This window comes from Hyperolius riggenbachi, chromosome 7, assembly GCF_040937935.1.
Source record: "Hyperolius riggenbachi isolate aHypRig1 chromosome 7, aHypRig1.pri, whole genome shotgun sequence".
Classification (NCBI taxonomy): domain Eukaryota; kingdom Metazoa; phylum Chordata; class Amphibia; order Anura; family Hyperoliidae; genus Hyperolius; species Hyperolius riggenbachi.
In genome coordinates, this window is record NC_090652.1 from 248,539,063 (window position 1) to 248,556,845 (window position 17,783).

The 17,783-nt window shown below is 47.4% G+C and overlaps 1 protein-coding gene across 1 annotated transcript in view; it reads left to right on the top strand.

Moving 5' to 3' along the window:
- The window catches only part of LOC137525814 (intelectin-1b-like), a 30,537-nt gene extending 13,321 nt beyond the window's left edge, over window positions 1-17,216 (top strand). The window contains exons 6-8 of the mRNA XM_068247021.1: window positions 1,686-1,806; window positions 7,374-7,477; window positions 17,064-17,216. Of these exons, the coding sequence (XP_068103122.1) occupies window positions 1,686-1,806; window positions 7,374-7,477; window positions 17,064-17,216 (378 nt within the window). The remainder of the gene's footprint in view (window positions 1-1,685; window positions 1,807-7,373; window positions 7,478-17,063) is intronic.
- Window positions 17,217-17,783: the final 567 nt, after the last annotated feature.

Sequence of the window (17,783 nt, forward strand, 5' to 3'; positions counted from 1 at the left end):
ATAGCGGGAGAGCCCCCCCAAATTGGGAGAATCCCGACGAAAACGGGACGGTTGGGGACTATGGACCTGTCATGTATGATGTTCCGCTGCTGCTTCTCTGCATGTAGGATAGGAGCATAACTATAAATCATGTAGCCCCCTAGCAAAACTTTGATGGGGCCCCCCATTGTTCACACCCTTTGCCAACCGCTTGTGACCCTCACAGGCTGGGGGCCCATCTTGCAAGGGTCATAAAACAAGTGTAGCCACAAAAACACCTGATTTGAATGATGGACCCCTTTATAAGAGGGAGTGGAGTAGTAGTTGGGGCCCACTTAAAGTGAATGGGAACCGCATTTAAAAAAATTAGACAGATACTTACCCAAGGAGAGGGAAGGCTCTGGGTCCTATAGAGCCTTCCTGCTACTCTCCTGGTTCCCTCATTCCAGTGCTGGCTCGCCCGGTACCAGTATTTGACTAATAGCAGTATTTGACTAATTTAGTCAAATACTGCTTTACCCGGCTGAAGGAGGCTTCAGAAGTCTTCAGGGAGCATGAGTGCTCCTGAAGAAGGGCGGCCCTGTACTGCGCCTGTGCAGGCACGCTCTCTTGCACGCTCACGCCTGCGCAGTATGGAGCCGCACGACTTCGGGAGGACACGGGCGGCTCCCGAAGACTTCCAAATACCCTTTCGGTAGGGGATTGGAATGGGGGGGTTTGGATCCAGCACAGGATAGAGAGCACCGAGAGAGGAGACGGAAGGCTCTATACGACCCAAAGCCTTCCCTCTCCTTAGGTAAGTATTTGCTTCATTTTTTTAAAAATGCGGTTCCCATTCACTTTAACTACTTTAAGGACTGCCTCACGCCAGTGGGCGTGACCGCGGCGGCAGCCCCAGGACCGCCTAACGCCAATTGGCGTCAAGTCCTGAGGCTGCAGTTTCCCAGGGAATGGCCGTGCGCATGCACGATCGTTCCCTGCCGCCGATCGCAGGTAGCAGGCTGCTTGTAAACGTAAGGGGAAAGAAATCGGGGTACAGCGCTGTACGAGATCGGGGATCCCCGGCCTCTGATTGGCCGGGGAGCGCCCTCCTCTCATAGGCTGATGTCTATGAGAGGCGGAACAGGACGGATCACCGTCCTGTTCCAAATTACATGATGGAGGGGAGGGAGGAAGGAGAGGGAGGAAGACGAGGAGAGAGAGAGCCTCTCTGAGGCATCTGAAAAAAAATAAAATAAACAAAGCCTGCAGCGATCGGACCCCTCCGGCGGCATGTCCCCTTAGGGACAAAAAAGGAGGTGAGTCTGATCGCTGGGCACCTAAGCTGGGCTGTGCATGAGGCTGAAAAGCCTGCACAGCCGAGCACTGCAAAAATGAGCCTGGTCTTTAGGGGGGGTTACCACTACGGTCGTCAAGTGGCTGAAGCTCTGGGCCCCCCTGCAGTCGCAGGGGCTGCTCCCCTTCAGTTATGCCCCTGATCAGGAGTGCGGGCCCCCTTTGCCACTGGGCCACCCCTTGGGGTTGCAGGGGATATTGTTAGACAGCTGTTGAATGATTAGCTCTTGAACTGCTTGTAAATTGGCATGCAGCAGCAGCTGTTTATTTCTCAGCCTTATATGAGATTATTAAAGGCTTGGTTTGGGCTGCATTATACTGTATAACTACTGCATGCACTGATATAATCTCCACTTCATTTTTACCTATAGAAATATCCAGTAGTTTACAATACTGGCAGCTGCCCAGCAAACAACGGACCCGCAATACCTGTTGTTTATGACTTTGGAGATGCAGTGAAGACGGCAAACTATTACTCACCAGGTGGAAGAGGTGATTTTTTTTCCTTCCTAATATTTAATCCTTTTAATCATTTTATTATTGTTGTTTTTTTCCATTCTTGTTTTCTGCTCTTTATTCAACTTATTTTGCCTATTGTAACTTTATATTGACTGGTTTGCGGTCCACGGTTGTTACCCCTCAGGCAGGGAACACACTTGCAGGGCCGTTTTCCCCTGCGATTCCCAGTTATCTGTCGGGTTTTTGTGTCCACGTTCTATGCGAACGTTTTTCCGGGAACGTTTCCATGTTTTCATGTTTGCAGCGGCATATACTGTATGCGAACGTGCACATATAATATAATGTAACCCCGGTTTAAAAAAAAAAAAAGGCAGGTACTCACCTAAGGAGAGGGAAGGCTCGGTCCTAATGAGCCATCCCTCTCCTCTCCCTGTGCCCCCGGTGCTGCGCTGGCTCCTCCATTCCTATCCCACTCCAAGGGGTCTTCGGAAGTCTTCGGGAGCCGAGTCTTCCCGAAGGCAGGCGGCGCACTGGCAAGTGCGTCATAGAGGGCGCGTGCGCAGTGTAGAGCGGCCCGTCTTCGGGTGCACTCGGGCTCCCGAAGCATTTCCGAACCCTCCCTTCGGCCAGGAGACAGCGGTATTTGACCGAAACGGTCGAATACGGCTACGGGGAGCCAGGACAGCAGTGGGCACCGGGAAAGGGAATGCTCTATGGGACCCAGAGCCTCTCTCTCCTTAGGTGAGTATCTTACTTAAAAAACGGTTCCCATTAGTCGCGCCAAAGGTTAGGTTACACACCCATGCTAGTCTGTTCAGCTTAGTGCACCTGCATCCCCGGACACCTAAGGGCAAATTCCTTATAGACCTGTTAGTGCTCAATCTCTTGTGGCTGAACGGTCGTGTAACTAGACAAAAAGTAGGGATAATAAAAATTGCACCCTGCAGAAAGAAAACACGGAGACAACAGGAGCCCAAATGGTGCAGTATGTCACAGTACCAGAAGCATGTAAAATATGCGAATGTATTATACTCACAAGAGGTGGGTTGCAGAAGGGCAACCGACCACTAGAAGCAGGTGGAGATGTATAACCCCGACTCCACTCGGGTGACCAGACAGAGCTGGTGATGGTCGCACTCTTGATAAAAAGCAACCTCAAATGACCTTAAATGGTCAAAGAGGGTTGATCCCCCTCCAAAAGGAGGGTGAAGGCACAAGGTAAAGGGAGAAGAGGCGCCCGGAGCAGATAAAATACGTTAAAAACAAATAAAATGAAAAAAGTGAGGAAGCTTACCTCAATGAAGACAAATTCAAGTATTAATAGAATTTTATTGCACTGGCAACACGTTTCGTGGGTGCATACCCACTTCCTCAGGCCAAATAGCAGTGCTGTAATGATCCGCTCAACTGTCTGCGCAGGCAGGCAGCTTTTTGACCACTGTTCAGGTCTGCATTCTGCAGGTCTCTGGAAAAGAGACCTTTTGTCAGTTTTGCAGCTTGCTGCTGCTGAGGAATTTGCATACGTTTGTCATGCAAATTGCCTAGCCACATCCTTTGTAGGCTGGCTCTATATATACTATGTGATTCCACAGTACTTCGCTGGTCATAACGGTTTATTAAATCACTCCTGAAGTGTCAGCCTTCCTGTTGGATTGCTTAGTTAGTTAGAGTCATTCTGGGGACTGCACTAGGCAGCCTCTCTAGTGCAGTTAGCCTGCTTATCTGTTTTGTCTGTATTGCCTCTCTGTTGCGATTGTCCTGTCGCCAACGGTGGTCGTCAGGAAATCGTTCTGTCTGTCTTGGAGTATAGCTGGAGCAGCGGCTGCTACCAGCTATCTCCTCTGTTTGTCTTGCTCAGATCGCACTAGCCTCTAGCGGTAGCGGCTGTGGATCCTTCTGATCTGCTTCTTGGAGTATAGCTGGAGCAGCGGTTGCTACCAGCTATCTCATCACCCTGTTTCGATACTTGGATCGCACTCGCTCTGGCGGAAAGAGCAGTGGATCTTTCCTATCCTGTTTCCCGTTCATCTGTCTGTCTTGTCTGAGACAAACGCTTGCTGGAGGCTCGGTGAGGTAACCGTTAAGCAAGCGCTCGCGTTCTCTGTTTCATGTTTGGGTGGCGGGGGTTAGTTAAGCATGCTTGTCTCTGTTGTGCTTAACATGCGGAGAACGTGCAGTAAACGCGTTCGCTGTTGCGAATGAGTGCGGTGTTCGCGTTTAGTTAGCGTTTGTTATTTTCCTTATCTTCTCATTGTATGATTTGCTGTGCCTTTGCTACTCTCGTCCCCTGTCTTGCTTAAGCCTTGTGTCACCTCTGGCAATCGCCTCTCTCGCGATTGCGTTCCTACTTTGTTTCTGCTGTTGTGTGTGCACCGTCGCGGGTTGGCGACTAGATTGGTGCACATACATACATTCTGTCCCTGTTCTCATCCTCATTCGCAATCACTTCCCTTGCGATTGCGTTCTCACTTGGTTTCCTCTGTTGTGTGTCCACCGTCGCAGGTTGGCGGCTAGATTCGTGGACATACATACATTCCGCATCTGTACTTATTCAGTCTTGTGTCGCTGTTAGCAATCGCCATCTCTTGCGATTGCCTTCTCACCTGATCTTCATGGTTGTGTGTTCATCGTCGCAGGGTGGCGACTAGATTGGTGGACACACATACACTCTGTCGCTTTGATCTCTCTCTTTCAGGGCTATCTTGCCCTGCGTTTCTTCCCTCCGTACAATTCCTGTCTGGCATCTGTGGCAGGGCAGAGGAGCTGTTCCTCTGCACTCCACAGCTCCACCTGCCGACAGGAATTTCCCTCTACAGGTGCGTTGCACCTTTTGCTGGGTTTCCTCAAATTATACGCTTGTGGAGGATTTCCGCAGTGTCAGCGCACGTCCTGTGCGCTGATCACGGAGAGAATTCAACAATCGTTACAAGTGCCTAATAGTGCTTGTAGCCACAAATAAGGTGCCTTATTTGTGGCTACAAGCACTATTAGGCACTGCTATTTTGCCTGAGGAAGTGGGTATGCACTCACGAAACGCGTTGCCAGTGCAATAAAATTCTATTAATACGTGAATTTGTCTTCATTGAGGTAAGCCACCGCACTTTTTTCATTTTATTTGTTTTTAACGTATTTTATCTGCTCTGGGCGCCTCTTCTTCCTTTACCTTTAGGTCGTGTAACTAGTTAGCCTGGGAGCATAAACCTAACTTTTTGTTAAGTGTCATTCAGTTCCCTAAACAATTTGTTTTTTCTAAATCATGAAGTTTTTTTTCTAAGATATGAGTTCTTGAAGGAGCCTTGTTACCTGCTGTATAGTGGCTGCAACAAACAATTTTTTTTCAAAATACATAATTTTACAAAATACATAATTTTGATACATAATAACAAAATACATAACACAAAATACATAAAATAAATCCTAAACTAAATCATAAACTATTTTTTTGTATATATACTTTTTGGTATGTTATGTATATGCCATGCCAAAATCATTCTGGCCTCTGCTTCAGCGGCTGCAACAAACAATTTTTTCAAAACTAGATAAAAGTGTTCTGACCTCTGCTGCTGCAGCTTCAACAACATTTTTTAAACTAAAAGATTTTTTTTAAAACCAAATAGATAAACTAAAGCTCTTTGCATTTTTTTTTTGCGGTGTGGTAAACGCAGCGTTTCATCTGTTAGTGTGAAGCGAGCCTAACCTTTACACTATCTGATTGACATGTACACACACTGGACGTTTTAAAGCACCTGATTCCACAAATTTAGGAATGTAGTGTGATTTCTGCCCTTTAAAACTTGACCCTGCGTCAACTACTTTTTTGTGCATGCCACCATCCAGGTGTTAGGCCCTTTGAAAGAACTTTTCCTTCACTTTTGTGGCCAGAAACAGTCCATATAGGTTTTAGAATTTTCCTACCCATTGAAGTCTATGACGGTTCGCTAACATTTGCAGATAGTTTGCATTTGCGAACCATAAATTTGATGTTTACGACATCTCAAGCAGGGGACAGGGGCCCTGGCAGAGGAGGAAAGGAAGAAGTCTTGGCCCATCCCTGCCACTATACCTAACACTAACCTCACTGCCACTACATGTAACACTAGCCTTCCCACTACACCTATTGCTAATCTTACTACTTCTACACCCAACACTAACCTCACTGCCGCTACACCTAACACTAACCTAACTGCCACTAAATGTAACACTAGCCTTCCCACCACTACACCTATTGCTAATCTTACTACTTCTACACCCAACACTAACCTCACTGCCGCTACACCTAACACTAACCTCACTGCCGCTACACCTAACGCTAACCTTACTGCCACTACATGTAACACTAGCCTTCCCACCACCACACCTATTGCTAATCTTACTACTTCTACACCCAACACTAACCTCACTGCTGCCACACCTAACACTAACCTCACTGCTGCTACACCTAACACTAACCTCACTGCTGCTACGAATATCATGCTGTAATATTGTGTTATTCATGTTGGCATGCTGCATTACTGAGTTCTTTAAGTGGGCATGCTGCGTTACTGTGATTTAGGTGGGCATGTTGTGTTACTGTGTTGTTTAGGTGGGTATGTGAGTTTCTGTGTTGCTTAGGTGGGCATGCTGTTACTGTGTTGTTTAGGTGGGCGGGAAGCGTTACTGTGTTAATCGGGTGTGCATGCTGCATAACTATTTTACATGTACTTGGCTACATATACTGGGGCCACCTATACCTTGCTACCTACCTACCTACCTATACTGAGGGTGTTTTTTTTGTGTGCGTTATACTGCGGGCTATAAGGTATGGTGCAAATTTGGGGGGGGGGGGGGGGAGTATCCTCACCAGTTTGCTTCAGGCAGCAGAAAGTCTAGAACGGGCGCTGGCTACATGCAGCAGTCATTAAAAGTTTATAAACAGGTATAGTTATTGCAGGGGTTAACATTGAGTTAATAGGCTGATAGGCTAGGCTGGGGTTAAAACTTAACTAGGGATTAAAAAAAACACTTTTTATTTTATTGGGATCATGTCACTTTAATTATTTTTTACGTTTTAAACTTTTTTTTTTTTTTTTTGCCTAATTTTATTGAATGATTGTTTCTATTTGCTAGCAGCATAGCAGCAATCATTCAGTTTTGCACAGGACCGGGCACTTGCAGGAGCGGTGGGTGGCTTTTTTTAATGGGGTAAGTAGCAGTGGCATAGCAATAGGGAGTGTAGAGGTTGTGACCACATCGGGGCCCAGAGAGCGCCGGCAGGGCCCTCCCTCAGCCACAATATTAGCTCTCTCTTGTTCCTGTGCTAGTAATAATCACTTCTATAGATGCTTGGAATAGTAGTAATCATTAACAAGCTGTTCCCCATCCCCTTCTTGCACCTCTTACACTGTAGTTGTCCCTGGCAGGTTTCGATGCTCTGTGTCAATTGTTATGTACAGAGTATTTGGGGGGGCCCCAATGTAAAATTTGGGGCCCACAGCTTCTTAGCTACGCCACTGGGAAATAGATTCTAGGTCCTAAAACCTACAGCAGCCCCAATTAGGATGTAGAGTCTATGTCCTGGAACGGGAACCAGTTAATTACATAAATACATTTTTCTTAAACAGGTGAATTTACAGTTGGATATGTTCAGTTCCGTGTCTTCAATTATGAGAAAGCTGCAATGGCGCTGTGCGCTGGAGTACGAGTGACAGGCTGCAATACAGAACATGTAATGTATTTATTTATAACTTATTGTTATAGAGAGTGATAGATACTTTTACACCACAATTTTAGAGAAAACAGGACACTGGCTCTCATTGAAAGACACACAATCTAACATGGGACTTTAACCACCCTGGCGTTCTGATTAAATCGCCAGGGTGGCTGCGGGAGGGTTTTTTTTAAATAAAAAAAAAACTATTTCATGCAGCCAACTGAAAGTTGGCTGCATGAAAGCCCACTAGAGGGCGCTCCGGAGGCGATCTTCCGATCGCCTCCGGCGCCCAGAATAAACAAGGAAGGCCGCAATGAGCGGCCTTCCTTGTTTTGCTTATATCGTCGCCATAGCGACGAGCGGAGTGACGTCATCGACGTCAGCCGACGTCCTGACGTCAGCCGCCTCCGATCCAGCCCTTAGCGCTGGCCGGAACTTTTTGTTCCGGCTACGCTGGGCTCAGGCGGCTAGGGGGGCCCTCTTTCGCCGCTGCTCGCGGCGAATCGCCGCAGAGCGGCGGCGATCAGGCAGCACACGCGGCTGGCAAAGTGCCGGCTGCGTGTGCTGCTTTTTATTTCGTTAAAATCGGCCCAGCAGGGCCTGAGCGGCAGCCGCTGGCGGTGTTGGACGAGCTGAGCTCGTCCAGACCGCTCAGCTGGTTAAGAGGCACATATACAAAATAAATGCAAAACTGAAAGAACAAACACACAAACCATATTTGGATTAAAATTGGCCGGAGGCGCCATTTATTGCGGTTTTAATAAAATGTATTATTTCTATTATTTGCTTAAATAAACCAGTACAACTTTAATGAAAATTTCATTAACAAGAATATCATCAATTAAATCATCAATCATAAATCAGCGTAAAACTTAAAGGTCATAACTTAGCCCGCCCACCACCGTGGGCAACTTTTACCAACACACAACAGGCTAAAGCCTGTCACCCCAGCCCACGGCCTTCTCAACCATACCTTGGAGCTCCATGTTAAAAATGTCCAGGCCAATCGGGAACAGGTGGACTAGATCCCCTCGGTACAACCCTCGGACCCCACCCTTCAACTCTGTGTGCCTAAAGGAAAAAACACCCACCCCAGGCAAAAATTTGCAAAGAGCCCAATTGACACACTAATTTTTTCCATAAAACTTTTTTTGGGGAAACAAACCACATCAAATGTAGGACAATTTCTGAAAAAAACAAAATAGTATGTGGAAAAGACTCGTACAGCTGGGTAAAATCCCTTCGCATCCTGGCCAGCAGAGTTAAAGTCTTGACCCTGCCCAAATCGTTGCCTCCTAAGTGAACAATTAAAAAATCGGGAACTGGCCATTCCTCTAGAAGACACACTAACTTAGACATCAGAGCATCCCACCTCATACCCCTACATCCTTTCCAATAGATTTGTAAACTATCAAGGTTCAGGTCCAAATTGTCTTTATAAGGTCTCATCCTAGCCCTCCTCCCAGCCCAAAAAACTAAGGAGTGGCCGATGAGCCACACCACTCGTTTCAAACCTAGGAAAGAAATACAGGTAAGTTAAATAACCAATGCAGGCCAAACATAAAGGCGATACCTGTTGAACTCCCAGCGACCTATTTTTCTAATAACAGTTTCAGATAATCCTAACCTAGCAGCCTCAGTCGCAGCTCCAATCCTAAAGGAATGGCTAGAAAACTTGAAACTTTGCAAACCCAAGGTGTGCATGCATTTGCTGAGAACAGCATTAAACTGAAAAATAGAAAGAGCTGATCCATCAGCATGTGCCAAAAAAGGAGACAACGAGCGTACAGCGGCAAATGAGCTAGCCAAGCGAACCGGACATGAAAGTGAACCATCTAAACGAAACAAAGAAATCCATGCACCGCGACCCAACCGATCCGTTTTAGATTTTTTAATATAAACTTGGACTGAATTACCAGACCAAGATACGTCTTGAGACCGAAGACCAGAATGCTTAGTTTTAGAAATCGACACCAATTCTGAGATTCGCATTGCGGCGAAAAAAGCTAACGAAAACGCAGCACGGAAAAGTCAGATCTCATAACCTGAAGCGCAATTTAAGGGGAGTATTTGCAACAAATCCCCTAATAACTCAAAGGAAATCGGTCTTCAGCCATCCGATACTGAAAGGCCCGAACGAAAGCCTTTCATCATTTGCCTCACCAAGCAATAATCAGTGCAAGTAGGCGAATGATGCAGCTTCCTAAAAAAGGAAATACCGCATAGTTTCTTCTGCAAGCACGGGATGGAAACCCCTAAAGAAACTTTTGCACAAATAAATGACACAATCAGTTCAAAACCTCGTCAGCAAAAGGAGACCTAAGGAACAACTCCGCATGGTTGCACCACTCCTGCCATGCAGCTGAATAATCAGCCCATGTTTTAGCAGAAAGTGAGCTACGCACAGAAGCTGTCACTAAGTCCCAATTAATGTCCATAAGTGGGCCGGGCACGGTATCCCTTCTTCGTCTGCTGATGGAGCCAAAACCTTGAAAACAGACAGGTTCTACTGAGACAAAGCGTCAGCAATAAGATTGGACTTACCCGGTAAATGTGTGGCCTTCAACCACACATTAAATTTGAGACATAGCAGGACTAACTGACGAAGAATCTGCAAAACTGGGAGGGACTTGGAAGAGAGGCAATTCACTGCATAGACAATGCCTTTATTGTCCGATTGAAGCAAGATGCGTTTATTAGCTAATGCCTCGCCCCACACAGAAAATGCCACTAATATAGGAAAAAGCTTGAGCAGAACAATGTTCTTAACTAGACCATGCTCAAACCAAGATAGCGGCCATCTCTCAGCACTCCATTGACCCCTCCAATATGCACCATAGCTGATTGACCCGGCTGCATCCGTGAACAATTCCATATTTTCATCCTTCACAAAGTCCTCTTGCCACATGAACTTGCCATTATAGTTAAGCAAGAAACTATAGCAGACCAGTAAGTCTTCTATCACTTCCCTGGTCAGGCGCACGTGCCACAATGGATTCCTTAAGCCAGATAATAATCGTGCTGTCCATCGAGAGAACACCCGTCCCATGGGCATAACCCAACTCGCAAAAGTCAAACGGCCAAGAAGCTCTTGCAACTCCTTGACGGTCGCTTTCGATTTGCTTAATAAATTATTAAATAAAGACTTAAACAAAGAAATTTTTTCTGGAGGCAAACGGAACTCCATTGACACAGTGTCAATGGTAATCCCCAGGAATACCAATTTGGTTATAGGTAAAACTGACTTTTCTTCAGTCAGAGGTACACCAAATCTGTTCGCAATGCGACAAAAAGTAATGAACAATTGATATGTATTGTCCGTACCGGGGGTTCCAACGAAAAGGAAATCATCTAGGTAATGCAACGCAGAACCGACATGACATTCCTGTTGCACTACCCACTCCAAAAAGGAAGCAAACATTTCAAAGTAACAGCACGAGAGAGCACAGCCCATGGGGAGACACATATCGTAGTAAAATAATCCACTGAATTGGAAACCAAGGGAGTTGTAACCCCCTGGCCAGATCGGAAGCAACCGAAAGGCTGATTTATTATCGGCTTTTGCAAGCAAAGGACCTCTTCCAAAACTTCTAATCACGGATACAGCTTGGTCGAAAGACAAATAAGAGACCGATCTTAAATCAGCATCAATGGAGTCATTTAGAGAGTCACCCTTAGGAAAGGATAAATGATGAATAAGGCGCCATTCACTTGGGTCCTTTTTTGGTACAATTCCCAAGGGTGACAATCTAAAATCAGGAAATGGCGGTGATACGAAAGGGTCTGCTACCCTGCCAGCTCCAATCTCTTTGTCAATTTTTTCTTGAACTACAGCTGACAAAGAATTCATTGATTTCAGGTTATTGACCCAGGAACTACCTGAACCGGCAAAGGGGGGATATAAAAACCGTATGAAAACCCCTTAGCCAGAAATCGACTGATCTCTGGATTTGGGAAGCGATCTAGCCACAGCATTAGCTTGAGAACCTTCATTGGAATCCGTGCTCCTGAGAAAGGATTCCTTAGTGGAGCCCTGAACAACCGCAGAGACTTTTTTGTAACAACGTGCCGCCGGATGCAGACCGCCGCAGTTCACACATTCATGTTTGTAGCAGCAATTAGCCGCAAATTTACATTGTGAGTCATTAAACACATGACAAAAACCTTTTTAAAAGGGACATTACCCGAACTACTATTCAGAGGAGCCGGCTTAGAAGATTGTGAGCGCTGAGGTAGGGTGAGGCTTATGCAGAGCGTGACATCCTTCGAGCCCCAATGCATAGAGGGATAGATTGATAGCTTCTGACGAAAGGCATCATCATATAGGAACCAAGCCATCCCTCCAAATTGACGTTGGGCCTCGAAAACTGCATCCAAATGCTGAAACAACCCAGCAGCCAACACAGGCTGCCTTTCAACAATAACACTAACAAGAATTAAAAAGGCTTGCAACCAGTTATTAAACGATCTCGTAACAGGCCTGCCCTGTCTTCCTCTTCCTTCCTATCTTTCAAAAGGTAATCTTTACTAAAAGGTAATAACGTTAAAAGATCAACATATTCACCCCTCCAGATCTTCTCCTTCACAGCCTAGGGCAAGTGATAACCCAAAGGGGAAAAAGCGTAAGGAAAAGACTCTGTATACAAAAGTTCAGAAACCCCGGATCTAAGTACTGGGGGAGGAACACCAGCCACAGGCAATGAAGAAGCAGAGACAGGAGAAGAAACAACAGCATTAGACCCTTGATTGCCTGGGGGAACCCAGACTGCAGCAGGTGAAGCAGAATATCCAGAAGCACGCAGTCTTTCAACCACCTGCTTCAAACAATCAACTAAGACATTAAACCTCTCATACAAACCCCCACTTTCACCCCTGCTCTCACCATGCCTAGTAAACTGGACTGGAACATCGGCTTCCCCATCAGAGGAAGTGGAATCCCTGTCCCAAGCAATGGCATCCACTGCAGAAGCAGGCTGACGTCCGTCCTAGTTGCCTGCAGCAGGTGTGGCTGCTGGCCCTTGAAGCGATCCAAGATCGGAGCTATATGTGGCAGTAGGGGCCCCTGATAGGCAGGCGGCCCGTGGAGGATCCCCTGAGGAAAGCCCTTGAAGTTGGTGCAACAGCAGGTGGAGAGGGGCTCCTGTACCCGGAGCCCTAGGATCAGCAGCAGTGGCAGCGCTTGTTCCTGGATCAGCAGGAGAAGAGATGAGAGGTGGATTGCAGGGAGGCACCCAGAGGGATGTGCCCGCAGAGATGGATGGAAGCGCCGTTTCAGAGATGCTGGAAGAGAAGAGGGGACTGCAGGATGTAGTAGCGGTGGAACGCAGACAGTCCGGTGCTGAATGCTGAGGAGGCAGGTTCCGGGAAGTGGCAGCAGACACAGATGCTGGAGCGCAGGCAGGCCTAAGATCCATGGCAAGATGGCACCCGCCGGTCACATGACCACGCCCACTTCTGCGCTTGCCAGAGCGTCCACTTCCTGTGTAGGCAGTGCGTCCAGATTTTGTTCCCCGCACATCAGGGGAATAGGGCCGCTTAGGCTTCTTGGTCCTCTTCGCCGGCGGCACTTCCGAACAGCCTGCGCCCGCAACAGATAGCAGTTGCTCCAGATGCAGATCCTTCCTGGAGCGAGTCTTGGATGTGCTGACAACTTGATCCAGCGGCAAAACAGGCGGTGAGGTGGCAGAAGGTTCACCCGAGCCATCAGGCAGAGTATTAGTAGCAGGAGACACAGCATCACCAAGGTTAGTAGAGACTGCAGGAGCTGGGACTGGACAAATAGAATCCAGCATCCTACATAACTGCTCTTCTCCCCCCCAGATCTAGCCACGGCAGCCAATCTGATTAATATTTGATCCATAGTCCAAGTTAAAAAGAGCCCAAAATTAATAAAAAAGTCCAGATAGATGGCACTATCTCAGGAAATAAATAATAAGAGAGAAATAAAGAAAGAAAGAGTCAAAATTATGCTCAAATGGAAGCACAAAGTGAGAGCACAGACAGCACGGCCGGATCGCAGCTTGTCCTGACTGAAAGTGAAGAGAACTTGACAGCATCACTCAGGCTATGAGAGAAAGTCACTGATCATCGGCTGCCGATTCCCCACTCCCTCTGACAGCTGCCAATCAGGACAGATTAACTGTCAAATTTCTGCCAAGAGATGAGAGCCTCAGTAGCATCCAGGACCCTGAAAGAAAAGGAGGGAAAGCCAGTACCACAGAAACACAAACACAGACCATATACATGACTAGAAATAAACAGCTGAATACATAGATTTTGTATGGCTACAAAGTCCCAAGAAGCCCTCACTCAATGCTATCGTTCAGGCCTTACAACACATCTTGGGGTAACAACAACAATAACAATAATATTTTTTAGCGCTTTTCTCCCTGAGGACTCAAAGCACTGTGACCCTGCATTATGCAGTCTCAAAGGCTCGGGAAAAGAGGTGAGTTTTTAGCCTTTTTTTTAAAGCTGTCCAGAGAAGGAGCCTCTTGTACTGATTGTGGAAGTGAGTTCCATAGAGTAGGGGCTGCATAGGAAAAGGCCCGAGCACCAAATGTTAAGTGTGTCCTCAGGGGCGTAACTAGACATCACTGGGCCCCTCTGCGAAACTTTGGATGGGACCGACCCCCCCACCCACACCTCCCTCGCTTTCTGCACAAGAAAACTGAGGACCAATGGGCTTGATTCACAAAGCGGTGCTAACTGTTTAGCACGGGTGTGCTAAACAGTTAGCACGTAAAGTGGCGTTCGCAGACTTTTGTGCGCGCAAAGTGCAGTGATTCGCGCGATCGCGGACTTTTGCGCGTGCAATTTGCTGCAAATTGCACGTGCAAAAGTCCAGATCGCGCGAATCGCGGCACTTTGCGCGCAAAAAACTCCGCGCCACTCGCACGATCGCGGACGTTTGCGCGCGCAAAAGTCCACGAACGACACTTCACGTGCTAACTGTTTAGCACACCCATGATAAACAGTTAGCACCGCTTTGTGAATCAAGCCCTTAGACTTAAAGGAAATGTCAGGCAATCTATGTTATCCTCCAGATCTACTTACCCGGGGCTTCCCCCAGCCTGTTGCAGCTGACAAGCAGCTCTGCTCCCAGTACATACATACACACACAGCCGTATTATTTTACTACAGGCAGTGGCGTATCTGGGCAAAATAGTGCCTATGGCAAACACTGAAGTTGCGCGCGCCCCTCCCCCTCCCATTCCTAGAGAATAGGATCTTTAAGATCCTCGACAACTGAATGCAAAGTACGGCAAACGCTCAACTTCCCTTTAGCACCCGTCGTATAAAAATGTGTGACGTCGCTCACAGGAAAATGGATCGGAGAATGCTCGTCGTTGCTGGATCCATCTTCCATCTTCTTACATGTTGTGCCAATGAGTGCTGTATTTAGTTTTGAGACAGTGAGCTGACTAAATGTTCACTTTCCTCCTTGCCCAGGCCCATTTCCAGGGCCGTGCGGCCCGTGCCGCTGCCCGGGGCGCTGTTGGGAGGTGGGCGCTGAAATGGAGGGGGGAGCCGGAGCCGCGGGGAGGGCAGCCCGACCTCTCCCTCCCTCTCCTGGGCTGCCCTCCGTGCTCCCGCCCTCCGCGCTGTAAACAACATACCTCCCTGCGTTCCAAGCGCTGTTCTCTCGCCGGCGGTCTCTTCCTCTCTGCCGCCTATACGATGATGCACACGCTGGTTCCGGCTAACAGGAACCAGCGTGTGCATCATCGTATAGGCGGCAGAGAGGAAGAGACCGGCGGCGGGAGAGCAGCGCTTGGAACGCAGGGAGGTATGTTGTTTACAGAGCTTTCTCCCTGGCTGCTGCTGCTGCGCTCTGCATCTGAGGGGGGAGCACGGAGGGCGGCCCAGGAGAGGGAGGGAGAGGTCGGGCTGCCCTCCCCGTGGCTCCGGCTCCCCCCTCCATTATGGGGAACAGCTACCTATCCAACCTACCCTGGGGGGCACCTACCTAATCTAACCTACGATGGGGGGCACCTACCTAATCTAACCTACGATGGGGGGCACCTACCTATCTAACCTATAACGGGGGGCACCTACCTAATCTAACCTACCCTGGGGGGCACCTACCTAATCTAACCTACCCTGGGGGGCACCAACCTAATCTAACCTATACTGGGGGGCAGCTACCTAATCTAACCTATACTGGGGGGCAGCTACCTAATCTAACCTATGCTGGGGGGCAGCTACCTAATCTAACCTATGCTGGGGGGCAGCTACCTAATCTAACCTATACTGGGGGGCAGCTACCTAATCTAACATACGCTGGGGGGCACCTACCTAATCTAACCTACACCTGGGGGCACCTACCTAATCTAACCTACACTGGGGGGCACCTACTTAATCTAACCTACACTGGGGGGCACCTACTTAATCTAACCTACGCTGGAGGGCAGCTACTAAATCTAACCTACGCTGGGGGGCAGCTACCTAATCTAACCTATACTGGGGGGCACCTACCTAATCTAACCTATACTGGGGGGCAGCTACCCATCTAACCTATACTGGGGGGCACCTACCTATCTAACCTATGCTGGGGGCAACTATTCTGGCTACCTATATTAGAGGCACCCACCTAGCTAACCTGTACTGGGGCACCTACCTAACTAACTTATACCGGGGCGCCTGCCTATCTAACCTTTACTAGGGGCAACTATACTGGCTACCTATACTGGAGGCACCTACCTGGCTAACCTATAGCGGGGGCAACTATACTGGCTCACCTATGCCTGGCTACCTATACTGGGGTACCTATTCTTGGCTACCTATACTGGGGGGACCTATACTAAGTGCAACTAGACCTGGCTAACCTATACTGCGGGCACCCATACCTTGCTTGGGGGGGGGGCGCAATTTTTACACACTCGCCCTGGGTGCATTTTAGCCTACAAACTGCACTGTCCTTGCCCCTACCCCAGCCAGTTCAGTCTCAACCAGCTGGTGTTCATCCAATTTTGTAAATCCACTAGACACACATTTATGGATGCTGAAGGGTCTTAATGGGTGCCAGGCTTGAAGGACAGATACAGTTGTGTGTCATCTGCATAACAATGGTATCCTAGGGGTAGAGAGACCAATGCTGGAATATGGAACACCAACCAAAACCCCATTAGATTGGGATCTGTGTGCGTATGATTCCGGCACTGTAGAGCTACAAGAAATTTAGGGGAAGCCAATTAACTTATCTGTATGTTTTTGGAATGGGGAAGAAAAACGGAGTGCCCAGAGGAAACCCACACAGACACGGGGAGAACATAAAAACTCCTTGCAGATGTTGACCTGGCTGGAATTCAAACTGGGGACTCAGTAATTCAAGGCGAGAGCACTAACCACTACCTCACCATTGCCCAGAGTTAGACAGATTTGTGAACGATATTTGAGGGTATTAGTAGGCCTGTCCAGGTCCAGTGAGTTCTAGTTACGCCCATGTGTGGGCCGCACCAAACAGCCATTCCACAAAAGCCTAAATATCGGTAGCGTACTGTGGTTGGCGGCTTAGTGGGGTGGTTGTGGTATGTGCATGATTCTTTTGAGAACTAGGGGGTCCTGGTAATACCTAAATTGCCATTCTCTTTCCTTCTAGCATTGCATTGGAGGAGGCGGCTTTTTCCCCGAAGGAGATCCCAGACAGTGCGGAGACTTTACTGCTTTTGACTGGAATGGTTATGGAGCGCACAAGGCCTGGAGCAACAGCAAAGACATTACAGAGTCTGCAGTGTTGTTGTTCTACCACTGACCTGTCCACAGTTTTCCTATTCTTAATAATTCCCCACATTTTGCCTTTTTGCTCACATCTACTGGTGCATAACATGTAATGCAAAAAAACACAAAAGCAAACAAACAAACAAAAACAACACTATTATTTGCATCAGTAAAACACCAACCATTTCTTGAAAAATTACTTACTTCTTTTTCAATGTAAGCTTTAGTATTACACAAAATCTATACTAGACTGATTTGCCGGGAGCAGTGAAAAATGGCGCCTCATTGAAAATCATTATTAAACGATATTTATCGTTTTCTAAAGTTAGAAAATGGCGCCTACTGTCAAAATGTAATTTATCGTTTTAAAACCTGCTTTTTTTTGTCCTGCCACCGACTTTAACGTTTAATAGCACAGCCCCCTTAAAACATAGAAACACCAAATTTGCAGGTTATGTTAAGAGGAAATTTAAAAAAAAAAAAAAAAAGACGTTATAGTTTTGAGAAAATCGATTTTAAAATTCACCTTCTGACCGTGGGAAAATTAAACGCCTGCCGACTTTAGCGGTCAATAGCAAAGCCCCCTTAAATGCCAGAAACA